The sequence below is a fragment of the Piliocolobus tephrosceles genome, chromosome 21, assembly GCF_002776525.5.
Source record: "Piliocolobus tephrosceles isolate RC106 chromosome 21, ASM277652v3, whole genome shotgun sequence".
Lineage (NCBI taxonomy): Eukaryota > Metazoa > Chordata > Mammalia > Primates > Cercopithecidae > Piliocolobus > Piliocolobus tephrosceles.
The window spans coordinates 11,087,421-11,114,817 of record NC_045454.1 but is presented as its reverse complement, the minus strand read 5'-3'; the positions used below and the strand labels follow the sequence as shown (position 1 = coordinate 11,114,817).

Here is a 27,397-nt window from a genome sequence, read left to right as displayed (position 1 = left end):
GACACGATCTCGGCTCACTGCAACCTCTGCTTCTAGGGTTCAAGCGATTCTCCTGTCTCAGCCTCCCGAGTAGCTAGGATTACTGGCGCCCACAACCATACCTGGCTAATTTTTGTATTTTCAGTAGAGACGGAGTTTTACCATGTTGACCAGGCTGGTCTCAAACTCCTGACCTCAGGTGATCCACCTGCCTTGGCCTCCCAAAGTGCTGGGATTACAGGCATGAGCCACCACGCCCAGCCAGTGTTGTCTTCTTTTTTTAATTTTTTAATTTTTTTTTCCGAGACAGAGTCTCACTCTGTTGCCCAGGCTGGAGTGCAGTGGCACGATCTCGGCTCACTGCAAGCTCCGCCTCCCGGGTTCACGCCATTCTCCTGCCTCGGCCTCCCCAGTAGCTGGGACTACAGGCTCCTGCCACCACACCTGGCTAATTTTTTGTATTTTTTTTAGTAAAGACGGGGTTTCACTGTGTTAGCCAGGATAGTCTCGATCTCCTGACCTCATGATCTGCACGCCTTGGCCTCCTAAAGTGCTGGGATTACAGGTGTGAACCACCGCACCCAGCCGTGTTCTCTTCTTGTTGAAACTTTTATATCCCATCCTTCCTGGCCTATTTGGTAAGTATTAATACATTCCTCTGGAAAACTTCCATGTCTACCTGACATGGAAAGTGCTTCCTACATAGATATAGTTCTTGTTCCACCTCTCCCAACCCCCAACTGAGTCTTTTCAAGTATCTACCAAATGCAAACATTTTAACCAGCTGCTTATGGGAATTCATAGCTTTGAAGACGTAGAAATGTAAGATGTTGAGAAATATGAGATTTTTGGAGGTTTAGAGAATGCTTTTTTGCTTTCCATTACGGTGTATATTTCCGTTTCTTTCCGCTATTGAGATTAAGGAAAATTGTGATAACAAGTATTTTACTTCCTTTGCTTGTAGTTCTGTATGAAATTATTTCCTTATAGTGTTATTAGTTGGTGGTGTTCTGTATGTGATTATTTGAAACTCAGTGTGTTTCAAAAGTTGTTGAATATTCTCAGGTGGAGATGGCAATTTTGATTATGGATAATAGTGGAAGATTTGTGTCTTAGGGAGCATTCTAGATTACGGAGCACACAAACATCTCCTACTTCGGGGAGAGAGGAATGAGGTTGCTGGGTTGGAAGGATGATACACACACTTCCAGGCATACGCTGATAGAGCTGTTGACAGTATGAACTTTCCCACTCATAGTAAATCTGGGATCACGGTGGCATTTCTAGGTCCTACAAAAATGTGTGCTATCTTGGGAATGTTACCACTTCTTGCCCTGGGTGTTTCATAGAGGTGTTAAAAAAGAAAACACCCTCCTTCTACCTTCCAGTTGAGGCACTCTGGTGGGGAGCTTGTGTCTTGGTTAAACAAATCACAAACAACTCTAGATGCTTGGTGACAGTTTGAAGAAGGCACATAGACATTTGCATTATGTTTTATTACAGCATATATTTGTGACTGAGAAACCAAAATACTTCTGAAGTATTTTCCTCTCTGAAGTAGTTGACTCATGGCATAAAATGGGAAACTATGAAGTCCTGTGTTTCTGTTTTTCTAATGTAAATCTCTCTGTAAAGCTCAAAGATAAAAGTAGTTATCATTTTTAAAGGATCCTTTTTTCCCCCTCTGTTTTAACTCTTCCATTTAAAAAGGATTAGCATTGGAAAATTATTAGAATGGACATTCAGATTCTGTTGTGTATCTTAGTTGCCCACTGAGAACACTGACTCCCATCACATTTAAACTCTAAAGACATTGTGAAGTCTTGGATATGCCCTGTCTCCTACTTTCTCTTTCTTTGTGGCCTTCAGATCATTAAATTTAGTGACTCAGCTAATTTTTTTTACCCACCTCTTAGAAAAGTTGAATGTATTTGTGACCAAGCACTTAAAGTTATTTCCTTTAAATGGAGTGTTTGAGACATTTTTAGATTTATAACAGTCTTTGTTTACCGTGTAATTCAGTCCAATTGAGGAACTAGTAAAACTGCATTATCCAGACATCAAAGCTAAGAAGAGTATACTTACACCAAGAAACTTATTAGGTTTCTAACAAGTGGAAAGTTACCAGGTGTCCCAAAATTAACCACTTCCATGCCAGCTGATTTTCATTTTTTGTAGCTATTTTAATGATCAGCAGCATTCTGGGTTTAAAAATATCAGTCGTGGCTGGGCACAGTGGCTCACGCCTATGATCCCAGCACTTTGGGAGGCTGAGGTGAGAGGGTTGCTTGAGGCCAGGAGTTTGAGACCAGCCTGGGCAACATAGCAAGACCCCATTTCTAAATAATAATAATAATAATAATAATAATAATAATAATAAATTAGCCAGGCATGATGGCTTGCACCTGTAGTCCTAGCTACTTGGGATGTTGAAGTGGGGGAATCACTTGAGCCCAGAGGTGGAGGCTGTAGTAAGCTGTGATTACACACCACTGAACTCCAGCATGGGTGACAGAGCAAGAATCCATCTCATAAAATAAAATAATCAGTTCTTCATTATTCAGAGTTGAGTGTTGCTTTTTCTAGCAGCCTTCAAGTAACTGAAAATATGCCATTAAAAAGTATAACCAAGGTGTTGAATAGATAATACATTTTAGTTCATTTCAAAATAGAGCCAGTATCTTTATTTCTTGAGGTTTGAGAGCAGGTGGTGTTTTGTTTTGTTTTGTTTTTCCTTCAGATTTCTGTGAAGGGATAGACGTCAGACCCACTTTACAGAGAACAATTGAGTCACAGACAAGGGATGACTTGCCAGTTGCATGCAGCAGTCACTTTAAGTAGGACAGATGCTACCAAGTTGCATTTCAAGATTGGTGACCTTAAGACCTGACAGACCCTGGGGTCAGGAATTGATAGAGAAGGACTCTGTTAGATGAGGACCCATGACTTCCTTAACCCTTCATCAGCACTCCTGTCTGAGGCTCTGTTAAATCTAAGTGTCTTCATGGATTGAAACAAAATTATATGTGCATATTACAGAGTAATTGATTTTTGTACAGATATTTCCTGTTAGGTATTTCAGAGGATGTGTGTAAACATGCTTTAGATATGCATAAGCATCTTGTAATTGTTTATGTAAGCAATTGCCTAGAAAAGTAGAGGATGGGGAAGGTTTGTTTTTCTTTCCCATGGATACCCTGCTTGTTCCTGCTGAATTCTAGAACATGTCATCTTTAGGAACATGCCATTATCTGGAGACAATTGCCTACAGTCATTGAGATTTTTCTTTTTAAAATGGTCAGTTTTTGCATACTACATCTAGTCACATTACATAGAGGGTTTGGCTTTCTGGGATATCAGAAGGAAGCTGTGGATATTTGGAAAAGGGCTGTGACCTTTTGAGGTTATCATCACAGGGGACAATTGCACTCTCCCATTCATTGCTCCCTGGTATCAGTCAGAATAACGCGTGGTGGTCTGACTTCCAGTGGCATTTCTTATGCGATAGGCGCACAAAAACATATTGAAGTCATGGCAAGGCTAGGTTTCTACAGACATAAATGAGATTCAGAAGAAAATTGCTCTGTTCATTTCAGATTCTCCTCTTTGTGATTGTCTTGGGAGACTGTTCATTTGGCTGCAGGTTCAGTGCTTGCACAGTCATATTGGAGTGTCTAAGTAAACTGCAATGCAGCATCAACTGTCGTAGCTGGAAAGTTGGTAAAGACTGTAAGCCATAACAGTTTGTTACTTAAGCTGTTAAAACTTTAGGTCCTTCAAGGTGCAATTTTTTTGGCCACATTCTGTGGGCCCCCATAGCCTTCAGGAAGGAATCCAAACTCGTAAAGTGGTTTGATCCAGTCCCTGATTCCTTGCTAATGCATCTTACCCATTCTTTCTCCCGACACACTTTGTTCCAACTGGTTCTCCCAACTGGCTGTGCTTTTTTTCAGGGAGGGAAGGGTCTGTGCACACTGTCCTTCTGTCTTAAATGCACTTCATACTTCAGGTCTCACCTGAGATGGAACTTCCTACAGAAAGGCTTTCCCGAATCTAAAAGGCGGGCTTGGGGACCATTTAATATGCTGAATCGTCATTCAGTTATTGATTCTTTCAGTAAATATTTGTGTCAAGCACTGTATAGGCTGATGACACAGAATAGAACTAGACAGGGGTCAGGCCTCACAGAGCTTGCATTCTTGTCAGGGAAACCATCTCGTATTTACACACTTAATTTTATTTGGAAATGATTGAAAACTTATAAAAATAACACAAAGGAATATCCTATATGTTTTACCCAGATTCATCTTTTTTTTTTTCCAGATTCATGTGTTGTTAACAATTTACCACCCCATTTGTGTTCTTATTCTCTCTGTATACATAATTTTTGGAGTGGGATCAGTTACATGCATTATGGTGCTTCCCCCCAAAATACTAAGGTATGAATTTCCTAAAAGTAGAGGTATTTTCACATGATAGATTTTATAGATTTACATTGATAAAATATTTCATTTTGGAGAGTTTTTATCCTTCCTGCATTTCTTTTTTTTTTTTCAATCTTTTTTTTTTTACTGTGTTAAAATACATAAAACATAAAGCTTGCTGTTTTAATCATTTTTAACTATACAGTTCAGCGGTATTAAATACTTTAATGTTATGCAACTATTTCTGTAACTCTTTCCATCTTGTAAAGCTGAAACTCTGTACTCATTAAGCAGTAACTTTTCATTCCCGCTTTCCCCAGCCCCTGACAACCACTGTTCTACTTTCTGTCTCTATGAGTTTGACTACTCTTAAGCACTGCATATAAGTGGAATCATATAGTATTTGTCTTTTCGTGACTGGCTTATTTCATGTAGCACAATGTCCTCAAGATTCAGCCATGTTGTCAGAATTTCCTTCCCTTTAAAGACTGAATAGGCCAGGTGTGATGGCTCACACCTGTAATCCCAGAACTTTAAGAGGCCAAGGCAGGCAGATCGCCTGAGTTTAGGAGTTTGAGACCAGCCCAGGCAACATGGTGAAACCTCATCTCTACTAAAAATACAAAAGTTAGCTGGGCATGGTGGCGCATGCCTGTAATCCCAGCTACTCAGGAGGCTGAGGAAGGAGAATCGCTTGACCCCGGGAGGCCAAGATTGCACCACTGCACTCCAGCCTGGGCTACAGAGCAGGACTCTGTCTCAAAAAATAAAATAAAGGCCAGGCGCGGTGGCTCACGCCTGTAATCCCAGCAGTTTGGGAGGCCAAGATGGGCAGATCATGGGGTCAGGAGATCGAGACCATCCTACCTAACACGGTGAAACCCCGTCTCTACTAAAAATACAAAAACTAGCCGGGTGTGTGGTGGGCGCCTGTAATCCCAGCTTCTAGGGAGGCTGAGGCGAGAGAATGGCGTGAACCCAGGAGGCGGAGCTTGCAGTGAGCTGAGATCGGGCCACTGCACTCCAGCCTGGGTAACAGAGCAAGACTCCGTCTCAAAAAATAAATAAATAAATAAAATAAAATAAAATAAAAATAAAGGTTGAATAATATTATATTGTGTGTATATATCACATTTTCTTATCCATTCATGAGTAGGTGGATACTTTGGGTTGCTTCTGTGTTTTGTTGTTGTTGTTGTTTTGAGGCAGAGTCTCATTCTGTTGCCCAGACTAGATTGCGGTAATGTGATCTCAGCTCACCGCAACCACCGCCTCCCAGGTTCAAGCAATTCTCCTGCCTCAGCCTCCCAAGTAACTGGGATTACCGTTACATGTCACCACACCCAGCTAATTTTTGTATTTTTAGTACAGACGGCGTTTCACCATGTTGGCCAGGCTGGTCTCGAACTCCTGACCTCAGGTGATCCGCCCACCTCGGCCTCCCAAAGTTCTGGGATTACAGGTGTGAGCTACTGCGCCTGGCAGAGGTTCCTGTTTTTTGCAATGGGTTTATAATTCATTATCATACTTAATATTTTGGTGCTCAAATTGTCCCAGAGTTGGCCAGTGGGAACCCCTTCAGGCTGGCTTCTGTGTCCTTGTGAGATGCTCCATCGTTTTTTTTTTCTTGCATAAAAAGATGTTCCAGGTTCATCTTGTCCCTATCCTGCCCTAACCCTGGAATCAGCCCTTTTTCCAGGGAGCCCTCACACCTTTGTTTTAGCACTTACCACACTGCTTACTTATGTTTTCCTCCATTGGACTAGATTGTACCTCTCTGAGGACACATAGATGTGAGTCTTATTTGCTCTTGTATCTTCACCCAGCACAAGGCCTGACACATGAGATGTTTACTAAATATTTGTTGAATAAAAAATTTTTACTGTAGTTAATTGATTAAAATTTGGTTCTAAAATTATGATGCTGATGGGTTTTCTCTTTTTTCCCCATCTAGGAAGAAATGTTGGCTATTTGGCGATGAGAGGTGGTGAACAGTGACCATACTGGTATACAACACTATGGGACCTGGCATTTTTGCTGCATGTCCAGCCCATCCCCACTAATAATGTAGGAAGCCATCTGATCCATTGGAAACACTAATCTGATCTCGGAAGTGGCTGATCGTGGCAGGATGTGTCGACGATGATGATGGCAAGAAAGCAAGATGTCCGAATTCCCACCTACAACATCAGTGTGGTGGGATTATCTGGGACCGAGAAGGAAAAGGGCCAGTGTGGGATTGGAAAGTCTTGTTTGTGCAACCGCTTTGTGCGCCCGAGTGCTGACGAGTTTCACTTGGACCATACCTCCGTCCTCAGCACCAGTGACTTTGGAGGGCGAGTGGTCAATAATGACCACTTTCTCTACTGGGGAGAAGTTAGCCGCTCCCTGGAGGATTGTGTGGAATGTAAAATGCACATTGTGGAGCAGACTGAATTTATTGATGATCAGACTTTTCAACCTCATCGAAGCACGGCCCTGCAGCCCTATATCAAGAGAGCTGCTGCAACCAAGCTTGCATCAGCTGAAAAACTCATGTACTTTTGCACTGACCAGCTGGGGCTGGAGCAGGACTTTGAGCAGAAACAAATGCCAGACGGAAAGCTGCTGGTTGATGGTTTTCTTCTTGGTATTGACGTTAGCAGGGGCATGAACAGGAACTTTGATGACCAGCTCAAGTTTGTCTCTAATCTCTACAATCAGCTTGCAAAAACAAAAAAGCCCATAGTGGTGGTCCTGACTAAGTGTGACGAAGGTGTTGAGCGGTACATTAGAGATGCACATACTTTTGCCTTAAGCAAAAAGAACCTCCAGGTTGTGGAGACCTCAGCGAGATCCAATGTAAACGTGGACTTGGCTTTCAGCACCTTAGTGCAACTCATTGATAAAAGTCGGGGAAAGACAAAAATCATTCCTTATTTTGAAGCTCTCAAGCAGCAGAGTCAGCAGATAGCTACAGCGAAAGACAAGTATGAGTGGCTGGTGAGTCGCATTGTGAAAAACCACAATGAGAACTGGCTGAGTGTCAGCCGAAAGATGCAGGCCTCTCCAGAATACCAGGACTATGTCTACCTGGAAGGGACTCAGAAAGCCAAGAAGCTGTTTCTACAGCACATCCACCGCCTCAAGCATGAGCATATCGAGCGTAGGAGAAAGCTGTACCTGGCAGCCCTGCCATTAGCTTTTGAAGCTCTTATACCTAATCTAGATGAAATAGACCACCTAAGCTGCATAAAAGCCAAAAAGCTCTTAGAAACCAAGTCAGAATTCTTGAAGTGGTTTGTTGTGCTTGAAGAGACACCGTGGGATGCCACCAACCACATTGACAACATGGAAAATGAACGGATTCCCTTTGATTTAATGGATACTGTCCCTGCAGAGCAGCTGTACGAGGCCCACTTAGAGAAGCTGAGGAATGAGAGGAAAAGAGTTGAGATGCGAAGGGCATTTAAAGAAAACCTGGAGACCTCTCCTTTCATAACTCCCGGAAAGCCTTGGGAAGAGGCCCGTAGTTTTATTATGAATGAAGATTTCTACCAGTGGCTGGAAGAATCTGTATACATGGATATTTACGGCAAACACCAAAAGCAAATTATAGATAAAGCAAAGGAAGAATTTCAGGAGTTGCTTTTGGAATATTCAGAATTGTTTTATGAACTGGAGCTGGATGCTAAGCCCAGCAAGGAGAAGATGGGTGTTATTCAGGATGTTCTGGGAGAGGAACAGCGATTTAAAGCATTACAAAAGCTCCAAGCAGAGCGTGATGCCCTTATTCTGAAACACATTCATTTTGTGTACCACCCAACAAAGGAGACATGCCCCAGCTGCCCAGCTTGTGTGGACGCTAAGATTGAGCACTTGATTAGTTCTCGGTTTATCCGGCCATCTGACCGGAATCAGAAAAATTCACTCTCTGACCCTAACATTGATAGAATCAACTTGGTTATATTGGGCAAAGATGGCCTTGCCCGAGAATTGGCCAATGAGATTCGAGCTCTTTGTACAAATGACGACAAGTATGTGATAGATGGTAAAATGTATGAGCTTTCCCTGAGGCCAATAGAGGGGAATGTCAGGCTTCCTGTGAACTCTTTCCAGACACCAACATTTCAGCCCCACGGCTGTCTTTGCCTTTACAATTCAAAGGAATCGCTATCCTATGTAGTGGAAAGTATAGAGAAGAGTAGAGAGTCCACGCTTGGCCGGCGGGATAATCATTTAGTCCATCTCCCCCTTACATTAATTTTGGTTAACAAGAGAGGAGACACCAGTGGAGAGACTCTGCATAGCTTAATACAGCAAGGTCAGCAAATTGCTAGCAAACTTCAGTGTGTCTTTCTCGACCCTGCTTCTGCTGGCATTGGTTATGGACGCAACATTAATGAAAAGCAAATCAGTCAAGTTTTGAAGGGACTCCTGGACTCTAAGCGTAACTTAAACCTGGTCAGTTCTACTGCTAGTATCAAAGATTTGGCTGATGTTGATCTGCGAATTGTTATGTGTCTGATGTGTGGAGATCCTTTTAGTGCAGATGACATACTTTTTCCTGTCCTTCAGTCCCAAACCTGTAAATCTTCCCATTGTGGAAGCAACAACTCTGTTTTACTTGAACTACCAATCGGACTGCACAAGAAGCGGATCGAACTGTCTATTCTTTCATACCATTCCTCCTTTAGCATCAGAAAGAGCCGGTTGGTTCATGGGTACATTGTTTTTTATTCAGCCAAACGTAAGGCCTCTTTGGCTATGTTACGTGCCTTTCTTTGTGAAGTGCAGGATATTATCCCTATTCAGCTCGTAGCACTCACTGATGGCGCTGTAGATGTCCTGGACAATGACTTAAGTCGGGAACAGCTGACTGAGGGGGAGGAGATTGCTCAAGAAATTGACGGAAGGTTCACAAGCATCCCCTGTAGCCAACCCCAGCATAAACTTGAGATCTTTCACCCATTTTTTAAAGATGTGGTGGAAAAAAAGAACATAATCGAGGCTACTCATATGTACGATAATGCTGCCGAGGCCTGTAGCACAACCGAAGAGGTGTTTAACTCCCCCCGGGCAGGATCACCGCTCTGCAACTCAAACCTGCAGGATTCAGAAGAAGATATCGAGCCATCTTACAGCCTGTTTCGAGAAGACACCTCACTGCCTTCTCTGTCCAAAGACCATTCTAAACTCTCTATGGAACTGGAGGGAAATGATGGGCTGTCTTTCATTATGAGCAATTTTGAGAGTAAACTGAACAACAAAGTACCTCCACCAGTCAAACCAAAGCCTCCTGTCCATTTTGAAATTACAAAGGGGGATTTATCTTATTTAGACCAAGGCCATAGGGATGGACAGAGGAAGTCTGTGTCTTCTAGCCCCTGGCTGCCTCAGGATGGGTTTGATCCTTCTGACTATGCTGAACCCATGGATGCTGTGGTGAAGCCAAGGAATGAAGAAGAAAACATATACTCTGTGCCCCATGACAGCACCCAAGGCAAAATCATCACCATTCGGAATATCAACAAAGCCCAGTCCAACGGCAGCGGGAATGGTTCCGACAGTGAAATGGACACCAGCTCTCTAGAGCGAGGGCGCAAGGTTTCCATCGTGAGCAAGCCAGTGCTGTACAGGACGAGATGCACCCGGCTGGGGCGGTTTGCTAGTTACCGAACCAGCTTCAGCGTGGGGAGTGATGATGAGCTGGGGCCCATCCGGAAGAAAGAGGAGGATCAGGCATCCCAGGGTTATAAAGGGGACAATGCCGTGATTCCATATGAAACAGACGAAGACCCACGGAGGAGGAATATTCTTCGCAGCCTAAGGAGGAACACTAAGGTAAGATACCAGTTTAGGATTAGTCATAGTGTTTTGTACAGTGTCTTGCTGAGGGTTGATAGATGATGATTTTTCAAGGACAACCTATTCTGGTAAAAAAAACTGTCCTGTGTGTGTGTTTGACTTAGCATAAAAAGCAGTGCCTTAATTAACTACTACTACTATTGGCAGCTCTCAAGTAGTTAGGACTTTGGATAGATAGTCTGAGTTGTTGTTGCCTAAAACAATAGTTAATTAATTAGCAAAATGAGGAGATAATGCAGAACTTGTCAGCGCCTTGACAAGTGGCCAAGCACAGTGACAATACACTTGCTCTCTGCTCTCCGTTCACTAAAACACCGGAACTCAAAACTGCTTGCCGCAATCTGTCTCTGCTAAACATAACATTTCATCCGCACATCTCTTAAATGACCCTTTCCTCCCTTGCCGATCTGTAAAGGTTGCTGCATTTGAGTGAAAAATTGGATGATGATTTGCACACACACATCAGTGACGAGTCTTTGAGTACATAAATGAAAAAAGAGAATCTTGCCACTGAGAGTTATAAACCTGTCCTGTATTTGTTAAATTGGAATATCATCCGGCTCTATTATTTTATCTTCAAGGGAGTTGCTGCTGCTATCAGTTAGAAACTCGGATTTTATTTAGGGATCACAAATGGGGCAGTGAGGGAAAAGAAAAAGTTAATTGTATACATTATAAACATTGGGCCTACTCGTCATATGTAGAGGCAGGAGCAAATGAAGTCTCTCTCTCTCTCTTTTTTTTTTTTTTGGTGGGGGGACAGAGTCTCGCTTAGTCACCCAGACTGGAGTGCAGTGGTGCGATCTCTGCTCACTGCAAGCTCCACCTCCTGGGTTCACGCCATTCTCCTGCCTCAGCCTCCTGAGTAGCTGGGATTACAGGCACCCGCCACCACGCCCAGCTCATTTTTTTATTTTATTTTAATTTTTAGCAGAGACAGGGTTTTACCATGTTAGCCAGGATGGTCTCCATCTTCTGACATCGTGATCCGCCCGCTTCGGCCTCCCAAAGTGCTGGGACTACAGGCATGAGCCACTGCGCCTGGCTGCAGATGAAGTCTCTTATCCTGCTAGAATTGTAGTTTGTAGTCTGCAGGGCAGAGAGCTGTAAGCAGGACTCTGTCCCCTTGGGTTTAGGCTTTGAGAAAGAAAAAGCGTTTCTCAACTTTTTTTTTTTCCATTTGGAGTAGGGAGAAATACTCTTCCTCCCCACCCCCAAATGCCAAGGCTGATTTAGAAATACTGAAATACTCTATAGGCCAGGCGCAGCGCAGTGGCTCATGCCTGTAATCCCAGCACTTTTGGAGGCTGAGGCGGGTGGATCTCTTGAGGTCAGGAGTGAGACCAGCCTGGCCAACGTGGTGAAATCCTGTACTAAAAAAGTACAAAAATTAGCCGGGCATGGTGGCAGGCACTTGTAGTCCCAGCGACTCAGGAGGCTGAGGCAGGAGAATCGTGTGAACCTGGGAGGCAGAGGTTGCAGTGAGCCAAGATCATGCCACTGTATTCCAGCCTGGGCAACAGAGGGAGACTGTCTCAAAAAAAAAAAAAAAAAAAAAGAAAAAACAATATGTGTGTGTGTGTGTATATATATATATATATATAAATACTCTTTATTTTTTCAGAAAAAGACATTTTGGTGAGATACCACAACAGAACTGTGTTATATAATAATCCTTGACCAGCAGATTATGATATGTAGGATTTCTTCATGTTAAAGCTTTTGCTACTCTCCCTCCCATGAAAGAACAGAGAACAGAATTACTTGTCTAAAAGTATTGCAGGGACCTTTGGAAAGAAAGGTTGCCAGAAACTTTTATTATTACAAATCCTACCAAATCAGAAGGTTCTAGAATCCAGGCTGTCTTGCGAGCTGACAATCCTGACAACTGTTTGTAAAATATAATACAGAGGCCAGTTTGGCAGCCCTGTGGGCCCCAAGAGATGGGGAAACAGGGTGCCCTCACCCTCCTAAGGAAATTGCATCCCCCTTGTGCTACATCACATAGTAGAGAGTGTTCCTGCATTACCGCTGTCCAGGAGCTTCCAGAGTTTTTTCACCTGTGCCGTGTGAGAAAGGGCAGAGTGGTTTGGTTCCCCTCCCTACCTGTGCTGACCATTAATAAATGCCGTAGGCATCCTCCTGTTTTACTTTCCTTTGCCTGGCTTTTCTACGTGGAGTCCTTCATCTGCCTCCAGTGTTTTCTCCTCCAAAGGTTGGTAGGAGGCCAACCTGTGGAAAGCATTGCTTATTTAGGAAGCCAGAAAACAGCCTGACTTGCCTCCAGTATTTTCCCAGAGCTCACCTATTTAATGTTACTGGAATCCAAACATTTTGAACATTTCTTCTCTTCCTCCTCCTCTCCCAATGAAGACTGTTGCCAGAACAGCTTAAAAATGCTGACAGTCTTCTAATTTGTGGGGGTGTTTGCACACCTGGAAATTAGGAAGGTGGCATAATAGCATACTGAATTATAACTATGTTCTGATTTCTACCTACATTTTTAATATTTACTGAAAATGATGCTTTAAAAACACATTCCCATGCAAGCCAGGCTTTAAAGAGCACATACTGTAGTGAAGGCTGAGCAGAAAACAACTGGTCACAGTGCGCCTCTGAGATAGCTGTGTTCATGCTGGTAATGAGCACTTCCTAACCTGAGACTTCCTTCCCGGGGTTGTTGGGTCAGCGTGCAAGAAGTGGTCAGCTTCCGGTCTATCTTTAGCTATGTGGGCCACACCTCTTCAAGTCAAATAAAAATGATACTTCTGGCCCAAGAGCAATAGCGTGCCAGAAGTCAGTTACGGAGTATCCTTTGGAAAGAGTGACTAGAAGGTGAAATTTTCTTTTCCTGCCTTGGAAAATGGTGCTTTGAAATGAGGGTAGTTGCTTTGTCGTCCCGGTGCAGAGATGAGCAAATCCTTTGCTGCTAGAGCAAACCTCCTATTAAAATTGCTGCAGTTCGGAACATAGACTGGCACTTGTTTTACTGGAAAAGCAAGATACCATCAGGGCAGAGAAGGCCAAAACAACCCCTGTGTGGGAGATTTGGCCTTTGGTTTTTATTGGCATGACAAAGCAATACAATATTTATTTGAAGGGAGGGGGCAGCCAGGCACTAGGATTTCAGTTGGTAATGGAAAATACACTCAGTACCTCGGCGTGCCAGTCACCATGGGGAAATGGCACAGACCCTTCTTGCCCAGACCTTAGTACCCAGTTGAGACGGCAAGACCTACACAGCCACTGAAAATAGGTGGCCTGCCCAGGGAAGGCTGTGTGTGGGCATGTCGGGGTAGTTATGTTAGAGTAGGGTGTAGTGATTAGGAGCTCCAGGTCTGGGAATCTGGGCTACAGTCAACTCCAGCTCCTCCACTTCCTTACTTGGACTTTGAGCACGTGAGTCACCTCTCCACATTCTTTTTGCAAAAGAGGGAGCACCTTCCTGATCAGGTTGTGAGAAATGAACACTGGGCGTAGTGCATGCTGGATAAGTGTCAGCTGTCTTCATTTAACTAGACCCCAGAGAATGAGTGGAACTAAAGCAGTGGTGTGAGGTAAGGAAGGACTTGAAGGTAAAAATATGCATATTGTATTCCGAGAAAGGAGAAAACTTGTCTGGTCTAGCTGAGGGCTTGAGGGACCAACATTATCCGTCCCCTCTTGTGGAAGTTTTAACTCCATGAATTACTGAGCTGCTTTCTTGGTACTTACCCTAGCAACCGCCCTAACAACAACAAAAAATAGCTATGCTCTGGGTACCAATGTGATACAGAAAAAAATCACTCAGTGCCCTTGGCTGATTTGCTAGATTAGGTCTTTACTGTAAAACTGCAGTTGGAGTGAGGGAATCGCTTTCATTTCTCCTCATGAAAGTGCAGACTGTAAAGCTGACTCTCATTCTGGGTGCTTTTCCCAGCTGAACCATTTAGCAACCCACCCTCATAGTGGGAGCCTTCCGCACTCAGCTGAATGAAATTGAAAATCTACGATTGCACTTCAGTAGGGTCCATGAATAGTGGCTTTGTCTGTGAAGAGTTGTTGTTGCACATGGTCTCTGTCTCCCAGTGCCATGCGTTTGCAAAGACGAGATCAGGATCGGCAGGGTCTTATTTTAAAGCCAAAAAACAGGCTGGGGAGCCTTGTTCCACAAAGTACGCCTTTTGGTCATGCTGAAATGGCTGCATTTGGTGTGTTTGACCATGGATTTAAAGAGAAGACATTATTGGCTATTTACCCTTCTATCTGATGTGTTCTTATTTTGGCGCTAGAAAAAAAAAAGACAAAACAGAATGATAAAGAAAATCTTTCACTCACTGCAGCAACCACATGACAAGACAACCTATTGAAAAGCTAACCAATTCAATCATGCATTGTTTGGTCTATAAGGCACCAAGTAACCAGTTTGACAGTTTGTGTCCTCCCCTGGTGAATTGGCTTATTTCATTGGATTCAGTGAATTGGCTGGTTGTTGTGGCTTTGTGTGGACACAGCTCTCATTTTGTGAGGCCTAGAATGGAGTTAAAGTTTCTAGTGTGAATAAAAACCAGCTGGGGAATTGGACTGCTTGCTCCCCTGGGAGGGATGTTGCATTTTGACAGACAAGCTGAATGTGATGAAATATGAGCTCTTTGTAACCTGCCTAGGAAAGACTCTCAGTGTGTGCTTCAGGAATGGTTAGTCCTACTCAATGAGCTTTGAGACCAAATACATACCTTGGTTTTAAAAATGGGGTGGGCACACTGACTTGACCTTGGATTTTCTGTTTCCTGAAAAAATTTTGTCTTTTGAACGAGGTACTTTTGTCTCCAGAGCACAAGTTCAGTCATTCTTTTAGGAAGGAGACATGCAATTCGGTGCGTGGGCATTTAGTGAGCACTTGTTTTATGCCCAACATTGTGCTGGGTGTCCTAGGTGTGGCAGTGACGTTAATCCAGCTTACCGTCTTGGGGATGTTGGGTTTTAAACATGTACTTGCATGCATTTTGAATATTACCAGAGGGAAAGTACGGGATACTAAGGAATTGTGTAACAAGGAAGTTTAACCTAAACTGCGGTGTCAGGAAAGCTCCCCAAGGAAATGATATTTAAGGCTGAGACTTTTGAAGCGTGAGGCAGGCAAAGTCAGTGAGGATGGAAGCTTCGTGGAGCTGAAAGAACTTGATGTGTTCAGAGTTGAAAATAGCTTAGCGTGGCTGCTCTGGAGAGTTGAGGGGGACCCAGGCCAAATGATAGAGGGCTGTGGCTACCACGTGAAGGGTTTTATGTTTTTGTGCATGTATTGAATACCTACTGTGTGTCAGGTACATATCAGGCATTTTCATATGAATTTTTTATTTATTCCTCCTCCCAGTCTTAATGAGGTCATGTTTTTCATCCTTGATTTTGAGGTGAGGTAACTAAGGCTCAGAGAGATTAAACTTGCCCAAGTAAATGTAGCCACTGAGTGGAAGAGCTGAGATCCTGAACCCTGGTGTTCTGACTTCCACTTCCTGTGGATTTTCATCATCCAGTCTGCAGAAAAGTTGCTAATACTCAACAGTCAGGTGCCTATATTTAGACCACTCAATCAGTCCAGTCGATTTGTTCATTCAAACAAAAGATCTTTGATTATCTGAAAAAATCCATTTCTCCTCACTGCCCCCCTGAACAGCACGGTGCTGTTTGTTTCTAGCTTCAAAGCCTAGTTGAGTAGAGGACAAAAAAGGCATGGAGACATTGAAATAGCAACTGGAACTTTGAGAAGTTGTTTCTCACTGGTGTCACTCGATTCTCAGTTTATTTTAAGCCTGAAGAACTTCTGTAGTGTGTTTTTGGTGATAAAAATAGACTATCTTTAACTATCTGCCTTAGCTTATAGCACACCTGTTCTTAAAAAAAAAAAAAAATGACGATAGGCAACCCAAATCTGTTTTTAAAAGAACTGGGAATTGTGTTGATGTCTCACTGAGCGAACTTGGTCTCCTCCACCACCTGGTGATACTGAAATACCTTTGTAGGGACTCAAATTATTCCAACTCTAGTTGGGAATCACCTTTGCTTATAAGGCAAAGGCCTTCCAAATGGGTTTTCTACAGCGTTTGAGGCAAGCTATAAAAACTGACTCATAGCACTGAAAAGTCCAAATTCAGTGTGTGTTGAACTTCAGGCAAGTGTTCATGAAAATGTACCTGAAACTAGTGAGCCCTCCTCGCTGTTTGGCTCCCAATCACACTTCTCAGGGGTGGACCCACGATCGCCAGACTTTATGCCTTTATAGAGCAAAAAGCTATGGTCTGAGCTGGGTGCAGTGGGTCACACCTGTAATCCCAACAGTTTGGGAGGCCGAGGCAGGCACATCACTTGAGGTCAGGAGTTCGAGACCAGCCTGGCCAACATGGCGAAATCCTGTCTCTACAAAAAATACAAAAATTAGGCAGGTGTGGTGGCGGATGCCTATGATCCCAGCTACTCAGGAGGCTGAGGCAGGAGAATCACTTGAACCCAGGAGGCGGAGGTTGCAGTGAGCCGGGATCATGCCACTGCACTCCAGCCTAGGCAATAGAGGGAGACTGTCTCAAAAACAAACAAACAAAAAAAAGGCTATGGTCTGGATTTAGTTAGCTCCTGCAGTAGGATGACATGCCTCCATTTCTTTTCCCGTTATTTAAGAGGATTAGGGATGGCAGGAAGGCCAGGACTTTGTGGTCCTTCCTGTTCATCCCTAAATAAAGATGCTCCACGATGGTGAGTGACTGAGTCATAGTATTAACTGCCAGCTTGAAGGAGACCATATCTAAGCATTTGTGCTTTAATAATAGATTTTATCAGCAAGAATACATCTGCCTTCAGGTTTTCTTTTAAACTTGGGCTTGGAATTTTTCAGAGCCAGAAGGGGGAGCACCAGTTAACCAAGAATACATTTGGAGCATAAGCAAATAACTTAATTGAAAAGGTCCTTTTGGAACTCTTTTGGAAATAGAAGAGAATAATTGCCAATCAGAAAGGCACGATGTTGAATATTGAATGCAAGAAAGTGCTTTACGGAACAGCTGTAGTAATGCCACTTATGGAATCTTTCCGATTTTCTAAGACTCTACTGGTCACAGTTAGTCCACAGTATGCCACCACACAACTTGGCAAGCCATGAGTGTGACCCTCTGGGGCTCTGTGTATTGATTTCACTCTCATCATTCAGATGGCACTGTCCCTGTTCCAGACTGCATTCCATATATGGTGTTACCCTGTTACTCATTTTTTTTTTTTTTAACATAAAACATTAATGCCGGGTGTGGTGGCTCACACCTGTAATCCCAGCACTTTGGGAGGCCGAGGTGGGCAAATCACGTGAGGTCGGGAGTTCGAGACCAGCCTGACAAACATGGAGAAACACCATCTCTACCGAAAGTACAAAATTAGCCAGGCTTGGTGGCACATGCCTGTAATCCCAGCTACTCAGGAGGCTGAGGCAGAAGAATCACTTGAACCTGGGAGGTGGAGTTTGCAGTGAACTGAGATTGCACCATTGCACTCCAGCCTGGGCAACAAGAGTGAAACTCCATCTCAAAAAAAAAAAAAAAAAAAAATTTTAGTTTGGGTCTCACTATGTTCCGGGCTGGTCTCAAAACTCTTGGTCTTAAGCAGTCCTCCCACCTGGGCTTCCCAAAGTGTTGGGATTACAGGCATGAGTCACTGCACCTGGCTGGTGTTAACTGTTTTTAAAAAAGGCCAGACGTGGTGGCTCACACCTGTAATCCCAATACTTTGGGAGGCCGAGTTTGGCAGATTGCTTGAGCCTAGGAGTTTGAAACTAGCTTGGGCAACATGGCAAAACCCTGTCTCTACAAAAAATTATCTGGGCGTGGTGGCACATGCCTGTAGTCCCAGCTAGTTGGGAGGCTGAGGTGGGAGATTCACCTGAGGCCAGCGAGGTCAAGGCTGCAGTGAGCCGTGATTACACCACTGCACTCCAGTCTGGGTAACACAGTGAGACGCTGTCTCAAAAAACCCACCAGAAAACCCAATACCGATGCCTGGTTCCCCACTACCCCACCCTGCTTCCTCTCCAATTAAATCAAAATCTCTAGGGCTGTTGTCTAGGCACTTTTTTTTTTTTTTTTTTGAGACGGAGTCTCGCTCTGTCGCCCGGGCTGGAGTGCAGTGGCCGGATCTCAGCTCACTGCAAGCTCCGCCTCCTGGGTTTACGCCATTCTTCTGCCTCAGCCTCCCCAGAAGCTGGGACTACAGGCGCCTGCCACCTCGCCCAGCTAGTTTTTTGTGTTTTTTAGTAGAGACAGGGTTTCACCATGTTAGCCAGGATGGTCTCGATCTCCTGACCTCGTGATCCGCCCGTCTTGGCCTCCCAAAGTGCTGGGATTACAGGCTTGAGCCACCGCGCCCGGCTAGGCACTTAAAAAAAAAAAAAGACCAAAAAAAGGCAGTGAATCCAACAGGCTGGGTTCCATTTTGTATTTCCTTTAATAGATATGTTACCAGGCATTTAAAAGGTTTAAAAGGCTATACTCGATGGTACAACTCTAGTGACCATATTTTCTTACTCTAAAATCTAGATAAGTAACTTTACATGTATAAGGTTGTTTATGGAGACCAAAAGAGAATATTTGAAGTTGACAGCGTAGGGTCAGTAAGTAGCCCTCCCTGCTGTTCCCACAGAAGATAGAATGTTCTTACCTTTTTCCATTGTCGCATAGCTGGTACTTGCTCATGTGGTACCTAGATCAGCTTTGTTTATTGTGGATATGTCTTCTGTTACCATATAGATTAGAAGTTCATTGAGGGCGGGAGATGACTTTGGTCCTAGTATTAGCTCTGCTGCTAGTTTGTTATGTGGCCTTGGGGTAATTCATAAATTCATTTAAAAAAAAAAAAAAGACTATTGCCTTCTAGGAACTTAGCCCAGTAGAATATTTGTTGTATGTGTACATAAATAACCGTACCTTATTCAGTACCTACAGAAGGAATTAGGACTTCATCTGGCAGTTTTTAAAAGGCTTGTGATATAGTACTGCCAAAGTATGAACAAGGCCTTCTAAGCCTCACGTCCTCACATGCTAGTGTGAGCAGCACAGTGTAAGGAGAAAAGAGAATTTGTACCATAGAGATAGTCCGCGTCTCAGCTAAATTTGAGAAAATAGAAAGGAACATTGGCCCAGTACATTATTGGAAACTGTTTTTGTTCAGCAAATATATTGAGTGCCCACTGCACGTCAGGCCCTGGAACCCAACTATCTTCCCAGCTGATAGAGGGCCCTTCTTTTGGCTCTTACCTATCCCTTGGCTTCCATTCTACTCTTTTTCTTGCCCCAGTGGACTTGGACAGGGTCTGTGGACTGGGCTTACAGCCGAGTGGGGAGCAGAGGCACTGACAGATGGAGCTTCCTGCTCTGCCACAGTCGGGAGTTTCCTCTTTATGCCCTTGTGTCTGAAAAGCCAAGAGACCAGAGGTAGTTTCCAGGCACCATTTCTCCCCAGTGCACCACGGGCATAAACTATTATTTATCAACTTTGCTGTGGTTAGTATCAAGACCAAAAATCAGGTGTGTTTTTAAGCAAACTATGAGGTACAAAGCAATGGACTATGTTGTTCATTTTTTTTTAAATCGATCTAAAAGGCCAAGGTGAAGGTGTTTCAGGCTGGCCCAGTCCTTTGTGTATGGCAGTGGCATTTCATCATGGAGGAGATAGATCATGCAGGGGAAAGAGCATGGGACTTTGACGTTCAAAGATCACAGCACACTAAGTGCTGGCTCTGAATCTCCATGAGTCTCTGTTTTCTCAACTGTAAAGTGGGTCTAAATGACCCTTACCTTGCAGAGTGGTCGTGAGGTTTTGAATAATTGTGCAGAGCAACTACCACCGTGCCCAGCCACTCCTAAGGAATCTCTATTCCATTTTTGACCCAGTTGGACTCTAAACTTAGAGGCGGCCGGTCACAGTGGCTCACACCTATAATCCCAGCACTTTGGGAGGCCAAGGCAGGTGGATCACTGGAAGTCAGGAGTTCGAGAACAGCCTGGCCAACATGGTGAAACCCTGTCTTTACTAAAAATACAAAAACTTGCTGGGCATAGTGGCTCACGCCTGTAATCGCAGCTACTCAGGAGGCTGAGGCAGGAGAATGGCTTGTTCTGGGGAGGTGGAGGTTTCAGTGAACCAAGATTGCACTTCAACTTGGGCGACAGAGTGAGACTCCATTTCAATAAAAATAAATAAATAAATAAATAAACTTAGAGGCGCACATGTGGAGATTGTTCTCAGGGATTGACTTTCTCTGGTTAGGTGCTTTTTTCAGTTCGGCCTGCTAATAGGTAAGTGCCTCCAGAAGAAGGTGGATGTTGGGTATTGTCACTTTCTCCTTTTCAAGGACTTGCTGCTGAAAATGCACCCAATAACTCCCTAAAGAGTGACACACGTCTGACTGGGGTCATGAGATATCTGGCAGACCGCTCAGGAGAATGCCACTTCCATCAGAAATATGTCCAGTAACCCTTCAGATGCCTGAAGTGTTGGTTCTATCAGCAATCTGGCCCAGCTCTTGGCATGCACCCCAAACTCTGATTTTCTTACTAGGAAGGTTTAGAATTCATTTTGCAAGAGTTCCAGTTTTGTGACACCCTAGCGAGCCTTCAGTTATCTCAAGGAGATATTTTGAAATTCTGTAAACCAGAGTTTAAGTCTTAAAAAAGAGGGAGTGAGATTGAATCCACGTCACTCACCAAGGAGGTGGGGTGATGCTACTGCAAAAGCTTACCCTCCACATCCACTGTTGTAAATGGAAGGATTGAACTAAATCTTGGACTCTTTGAGGTGAAAGAGATAGGAGCAGTTGTCTCAGTTAGCCTTCCGTCTCTCTTATCGCTCCTAACATGACCCTTTGGAGCCGTACAAAAGAAGCCTGCTCCATAGTCAATAGGTAGCTCTATAGCTATTTGAAAATAGGTATCAGAGTGCCCCATTCTTCTCTTTGCCAACTTAAAGTTCCCTGGTATTTTGTATGAGTGGATCTTTATTACCTTTAGAAACCTTTGGAAGTCCTCCAGGTAATCAGTGATCAGTGTGCCTTCCTTTTTTTTTTTTTTTTTTTTTTAGACAGGATCTTCTGCTGTCACCCAGGCTGGAGTGCAGTGGTGCAACTTTGACTCACTGCAGCCTCCACCTCATCTAAAGCCGTCCTCCCACTGAAGCCTCCCAAGTTGCTGGGACTACAGGCATGTGTCACCACACCCAGATAATTTTTTAAAATATTTTTTGTAGAGATGGGGTTTCACCATGTTGACCAGGCTGGTCTCAAATTCTGGCCTCAAGTGATCCGCCCGCCTCAGCCTCCCAAAGTGCTGGAATTACAGGCATGAGCCACTGAGCCCAGCTAGTGTGCTTTTTTGTTTTGTTTTGTTTTGTTTTTTGAGACGAGTCTTGCTCTGTCGCCCAGGCTGGAGTGCAGTGGCGCGATCTCGGCTCACTGCAAGCTCCACCTCCCAGGTTCACACCATTCTCCTGCCTCAGTCTCCCGAGTAGCTGGGACTACAGGCACCCGCCACCACACCAGGCTAATTTTTTTTTTTTTTTTGTAGAGATGGGGTTTCACTGTGTTAGCCAGGATGGTCTCGATCTCCTGACCTCATGAACTGCCCACCTTGGCCTCCCAAAGTGTTGGGATTACAGATGTCAGCCACTATGCGTGGCTGCTAGTGTGCTTTTATTCACTTAGTCATCCATTTATTTATTCCCTCCATCCCAATAATTTTCACTAGATTATAAGCCGTGGTAGTTAAAAGCACAGGTTTTGCAGTCATGCAGACCTGACTTTGTCAAGTTACTGACTTTTTCTCGGAGCTGGCCTCTATAAAATGGAGTTTTTAACACCCACACCCACAAATCTTTTGTGACTCTGGAGTGTTTATAAAGAATGTATGCTGGCTGGGTGCGGTGGCTCATGCCTGTAATCCCAGCACTTTGGGAGTCCAAAACAGGAGGGTCCCTTGAGCCCAGGAAGCCGTGGTTGTAGGGAGCTATGACTGTGCCACTGCACCCCAGCCTGGATGACAGAGTGAGACCCTATCTAAAAAAGAATTTATGCTAGGTTCTGGTACACAGAAGGTACTCAGTTGATGAAGGCTAAATGTCCTAGGTAAGTGAGATTGTTAGAACACACCGGCATCATCTTGTTCCTAGTATTAAGAGGGTGGGGGAATATAAGATTGAAATTTGTTGTCTGTTTCCTAGAACCATGGTTAGAAGGAGGCTGTAAGGTGATCAGGAATAGCTTCCTTGCAGCTTCCATTTTTATTCCTTCACAGCGGTTTATTTGGAAGCCTCGGTTTTATTGAACAGTGCTGTTAGTTTTGACAGGCATATTCTGTAGGATTTGAAATTGTTAAAAACTTGAATGATAGAAATGGATGAATGTGATTTAAGTACAGATGCTCTTTGGTTATTCAGATTGTATAGCTAACCTTTTAAACTCTAAATATAAAAACTTTTCAACTTTTAACATGTTAAACTTTAAAAAAATATGAAATATTTTAAGGGGAGAGAGCATTGTTTGAATCATTGTTATCTGGTTGCAACAACGTGTGAAATAGAAGCACTCAGCCCCTCTTCCCCACCCCACCCCCCACCCCGAGACGGAGTCTTGCTGTGTCGCCCAGGCTGGAGTGCAATGGCACAATCTCAGTTCACTGCAACCCCTACCTCCTGGGTTCAAGTGATTCTCCTGCCTCAGCCTCCTGCGTAGCTGGGATCATAGGCATCCGCCACCACACCTGCCTAATTTTTGTATTTTTTGTAGAGACAGGGTTTCACCATGTTGGCCAGGCTGTTCTCGAACTCCTGATCTCAAGTGATCCACCCGCCTCACCCTCCCAAAGTGCTGGGATTATAGGCGTGAGCCACCATGCCCAGCCAGCCCTCTTATTTATTTATTATTTTGAGACAGGGTCTCTCTCACCAAGGCTGGAGTGCAGTGGCACGATCTCAGCTCACTACAGCCTTGACCTCCTGGGCTCAGGCGATCCTTCCGTCTCAGCTTCCCAGGTAGCTGGGACTATAGGCGTGCGCTACCATGCCCAGCTAATTGTTTTTGTATTTTTGATAGAGATGGGGCTTCACCATGTTGCCCAGGCTGGTCTTGAACTCCTGAGCTCAAGCAATCTGCCCACCTCAGCCTCCCATAGTGCTAGGATTACAGGCATTAGCCACCATGCCCAGCCTTAAATTCTTTATGTTATACTTCATATAAGTAGAAGATGCTAGACAGACAGTACAGACTGGCTAAATTATTTCCTGTAAATGTATATCATATATCATTAATTGACTTTTCCTTACTTCTTTGGTAAAAAAAAGTCTGAAGTCAGAGCCTGTTTGCTTCAGTCTATAAGGGGAGTAAGCAGCAGCCATTGCCCCCAACCTAGGAGGCTATGCCACCACTTTATGAGGAGTGGGTATCTCACAGTGAGTGGGGACAGGCTTTATGGAGTGCATGGTTTTTCCCTAGGACCCCAGAATCCATTCACATTATAGCATTCTCCATACTGAGTCAAGTGGCAGGCTGAATGAAGATTGGATTCTCATTGCCTTTGGTTTGTCATTGGAAGTAATCTCACCCAGCAGCCCAGAACTGGAATGGACTTGCTCTTTCCTTGTGTACGTTATATTCTGCTCTGTTCTTTTTTATTTTTTTCTTGCTACTTGTTTGCACAGGAAGTTCTCAAAGAATCTCAGACTAAACAGGAAGTGATTTTTTTTCCTATATAGAGGGGTACTAGTAGTAACGAAGACGGGCAGGAGAAGGAGAGGGAATAGGTGGCCTGTGGCCTGGTAGCTTGTTGTTTCCTTCTGTGGATTTTATGTAAAATCCTTAAATAACTTAGTTTTATGGGCTGTGCACATTTCTGAGTAAATCTGCTTTTCTAAATTGGTTTCATCAACTGGAAAATGAAACTGAATTGCTGGAGATACACCTGGGTCTAATTTACCGTGATCCTATTTGGTTACTTTTCTCTTTTTAGTAGATATTTTAACAAAAGGCCAAAATTTCAAGTGTATTTCTTTGGCTTTAGGAAATTTATCATTTGTTTAGAGTAATTTTTTCTCCATTTAAAGTTCAAAAGAAAAAGATTGAATACTTTTGAAGCAGAGTATCTCAGTATTAATCATGTTAATGAGTATAGGCTTTGGAGACAAATCTTCCTAAATTTGAATCCAAGCGGTTACTTAGTTGTGTCATTTAGGCATGTGAGACATTTTTTCCTTGGTAAGATGGAGTGTCATCAGGTTTAAAAGAAATAATATTTGGCAGGCTGGACAACATAGTGAGACCCCCATCTCTACAGAAAATTTAAAAATTAGCCTGGGTACATGCCTGTGGTCCCAGCTTTGGGATGCTGAGGTAGGAAGATCGCTTGAGCTCAGGAGGTCCAGGCTGCAGTGAGCTGTGGTTGTGCCACTGCACTCCAGCCTGAGCAACACAAGGAGACCCTGTCTCAAAATTATAATAATAATAATAATAATAATAATAATAATAATATTTGGAACTTGCTCTGTGCATAGTAAGTTCTCAAGTGGTTGCTGTTGCTGCTGCTGCTGCTGCTGCTGCTGCTAGTACTTCTTGAAGAAGGTGACTGGGGAAAAAATAGACAAAAAAGAATACTTTATCTTGTTTGATTAGTTGACTTTACCTTTTCCTAATATGGATGCAACTGAGAATTGACCCCAAGCTAATGTATCAAGGGACGTTCTCATGTGGGGCTATCAGCCCTAGCAGAATGCCTGCTGCCTTTTCTAGAGAGAGGAAATTATCTGTTTTCCATTTAATTTTTTTTTTTTGAGACGGAGTCTCGCTGTCATCCAGGCTGGAGTACAATGGCTGGATCTCAGCTCACTGCAAGCTCCGCCTCCTGGGTTCACGCCATTCTCCTGCCTCAGCCTCCCGAGTAGCTGGGACTACAGGCGCTGGCCACCACGCCCGGCTAGTTTTTGTATTTTTTAGTAGAGACGGGGTTTCACCGTGTTAGCCAGGATGGTCTCGATCTCCTGACCTCGTGATCCGCCCGTCTCGGCCTCCCAAAGTGCTGGGATTACAGGCTTGAGCCACCGCGCCCGGCCTTCATTTTTTTTTTTAAACGATTTTAGCTATCTTTGAGTATGTAACATCTATTATCCTTGTAGGGTGTTTGGAAAACTTCCTGTTTACTCCAGAGCATCCCTGGTAGAGGATGTAGATAATTATCGTATTGTTATTTTATTACATAAACATGGCCTGCTTCTTATAAACATCTTTGTTCTAATAATGTGGTCTCATACTCAAGGTGTGACTTCCTGGCATCTTGTGTGGTATTCAGAGGCCAGAAGATAGAAAATTAAAATTAATGAAATGAGCCAAGCGAGTCTTTCTAATCCTTCTTGAAATTATTTTATTTTATTTTATTTATTTTTTGAGATGGAGTCTTACTTTGTTGCCCAGGCTGGAATACAGTGGCGCAATCTCGGCTTACCACAGTCTTCACCTCCTGGGTTCAAGCAATTCTCCTGCCTCAGCCTCCAGAGTAGCTGGGACTATAGGCGCCCACCACCACGCCTGGTTAATTTTTGTATTTTTAGTAGAGATAGGTTTCAGCATGTTGGCCAGGCTGGTCTCGAACTCCTGACCTCAGATGATCCACTGGCCTCGGCCTCCCAGTGTGCTGGGATTACAGGCATGAGCCACTGCATCCAGCCACTTCTTGACATCTTTCTAGCAGTTTTTATACCACTGCTTCCCCTCTGGAAGCCTTACTGAAGGTTAAGTTACATGTTGATACTCACTTGTTTTTGTGCTTTCTCTTCTCTTTCCTGGACAGAAACCAAAGCCCAAACCCCGGCCATCCATCACAAAGGCAACCTGGGAGAGTAACTATTTTGGGGTGCCTTTAACAACTGTCGTGACTCCAGAGAAGCCTATCCCCATTTTTATTGAAAGATGTATTGAGTACATTGAAGCCACAGGTAAGAGTATTACCTCATAGCAGTTTATAACTTTCACTGTCTACAGGATGCTTACTGGAGGGCCAAGCCATCTGGAGATTCTGGAATCAGTTGTTGTTGAGTGTGAGATGCTCTTGGAGAAGGAGCTGAGCAGTCCCGACAGCTGACAGATGTGTGGATTCTCCATTTGTGTGCAGTTTTGAGGCTGTCGTTGGGCATTTATTATGGCTTGGCCTACGAAGGAGCCATTCTATGCTCAAGGTGGCAGCTGTGACTGCTTGGGCACTTTCTCTGTGCTCCCTCACCCACCAGAGCATCAACACTCTGTCAGTTGCCTGCCCGCCTGTGTTCCCTGCAGGTCTGTGAGCTCCTTGAGGGTTTTGCTATCCTGTCCTCAGTACTGTAGTAGATACATAATACATTTTGGTTTAGTAAAATGGATACAGCCCTCAGCATTCATCGGGAGCCTGAGACTCATGTATTGACAGGATTTTTTTCTGAGGTAAGAAAATGATTAGGATATTTGGGGTATCTTCTGGTTATGCAGCTCCTCTGACAACTTGATGCTATCGCAAAGGTAGACTATCTTGGAAAATTTTTTTGCATTGTTCTTGAAATAATTAAGTTTTACTTGTGTTGAAACCATTTACTTTATTCATTTGAGCTCTCATGTGTCCCTTTGGCCTTCCAGTTTCACGAAGGTGGGTTCTTGAACATTAGGAGTTGGGCTCAGGAACACAGGCTTAAACTAATTTGAAACTAAGGTAGGGATTACAGCCTTCCTATCTGTTCTTTCTAACTCTAATGTTATCTACAAGGGTATTAAGTATTGTGTGGTGCGGACAGCCTACTAGGCTCTGCTGATAATTTCAGCAGCATCATGTGAAACTGAGTGACAGTGTTCATATTTATTTATGATGTTGTAAATCAGGGAAGATAGCTTTATTTATTATTTTATTTTTATTTTTTATTTTTTGAAACAGAGTCTCACTCTGTTACCCAGGCTGGAGTGCAGTGACACAATCTCAGCTTACTGCAACCTCCGCCTCCTGGGTTCAAGTGATTCTCCTACCTCAGCCTCCTGAGTAGCTGGGATTACAGGTGCCCGCCATGACGCCTAGCTAATTTTTTTTTTGGTTTTTTTTTTTTTTTTTTTGAGACGGAGTCTCGCTCTGTCGCCCGGGCTG

At 43.8% G+C, this 27,397-nt stretch overlaps 1 protein-coding gene across 1 annotated transcript in view; it reads left to right on the top strand.

Annotated features, from left to right (window-relative positions):
- The window catches only part of ARHGAP35 (Rho GTPase activating protein 35), a 149,119-nt gene that overhangs the window by 52,301 nt on the left and 69,421 nt on the right, over positions 1 to 27,397 (top strand). Inside the window, exons 2-3 of the mRNA XM_023182249.3 lie at positions 6,358 to 10,226; positions 26,087 to 26,231. Of these exons, the coding sequence (XP_023038017.1) occupies positions 6,546 to 10,226; positions 26,087 to 26,231 (3,826 nt within the window). The 5' untranslated portion in view covers positions 6,358 to 6,545. The remainder of the gene's footprint in view (positions 1 to 6,357; positions 10,227 to 26,086; positions 26,232 to 27,397) is intronic.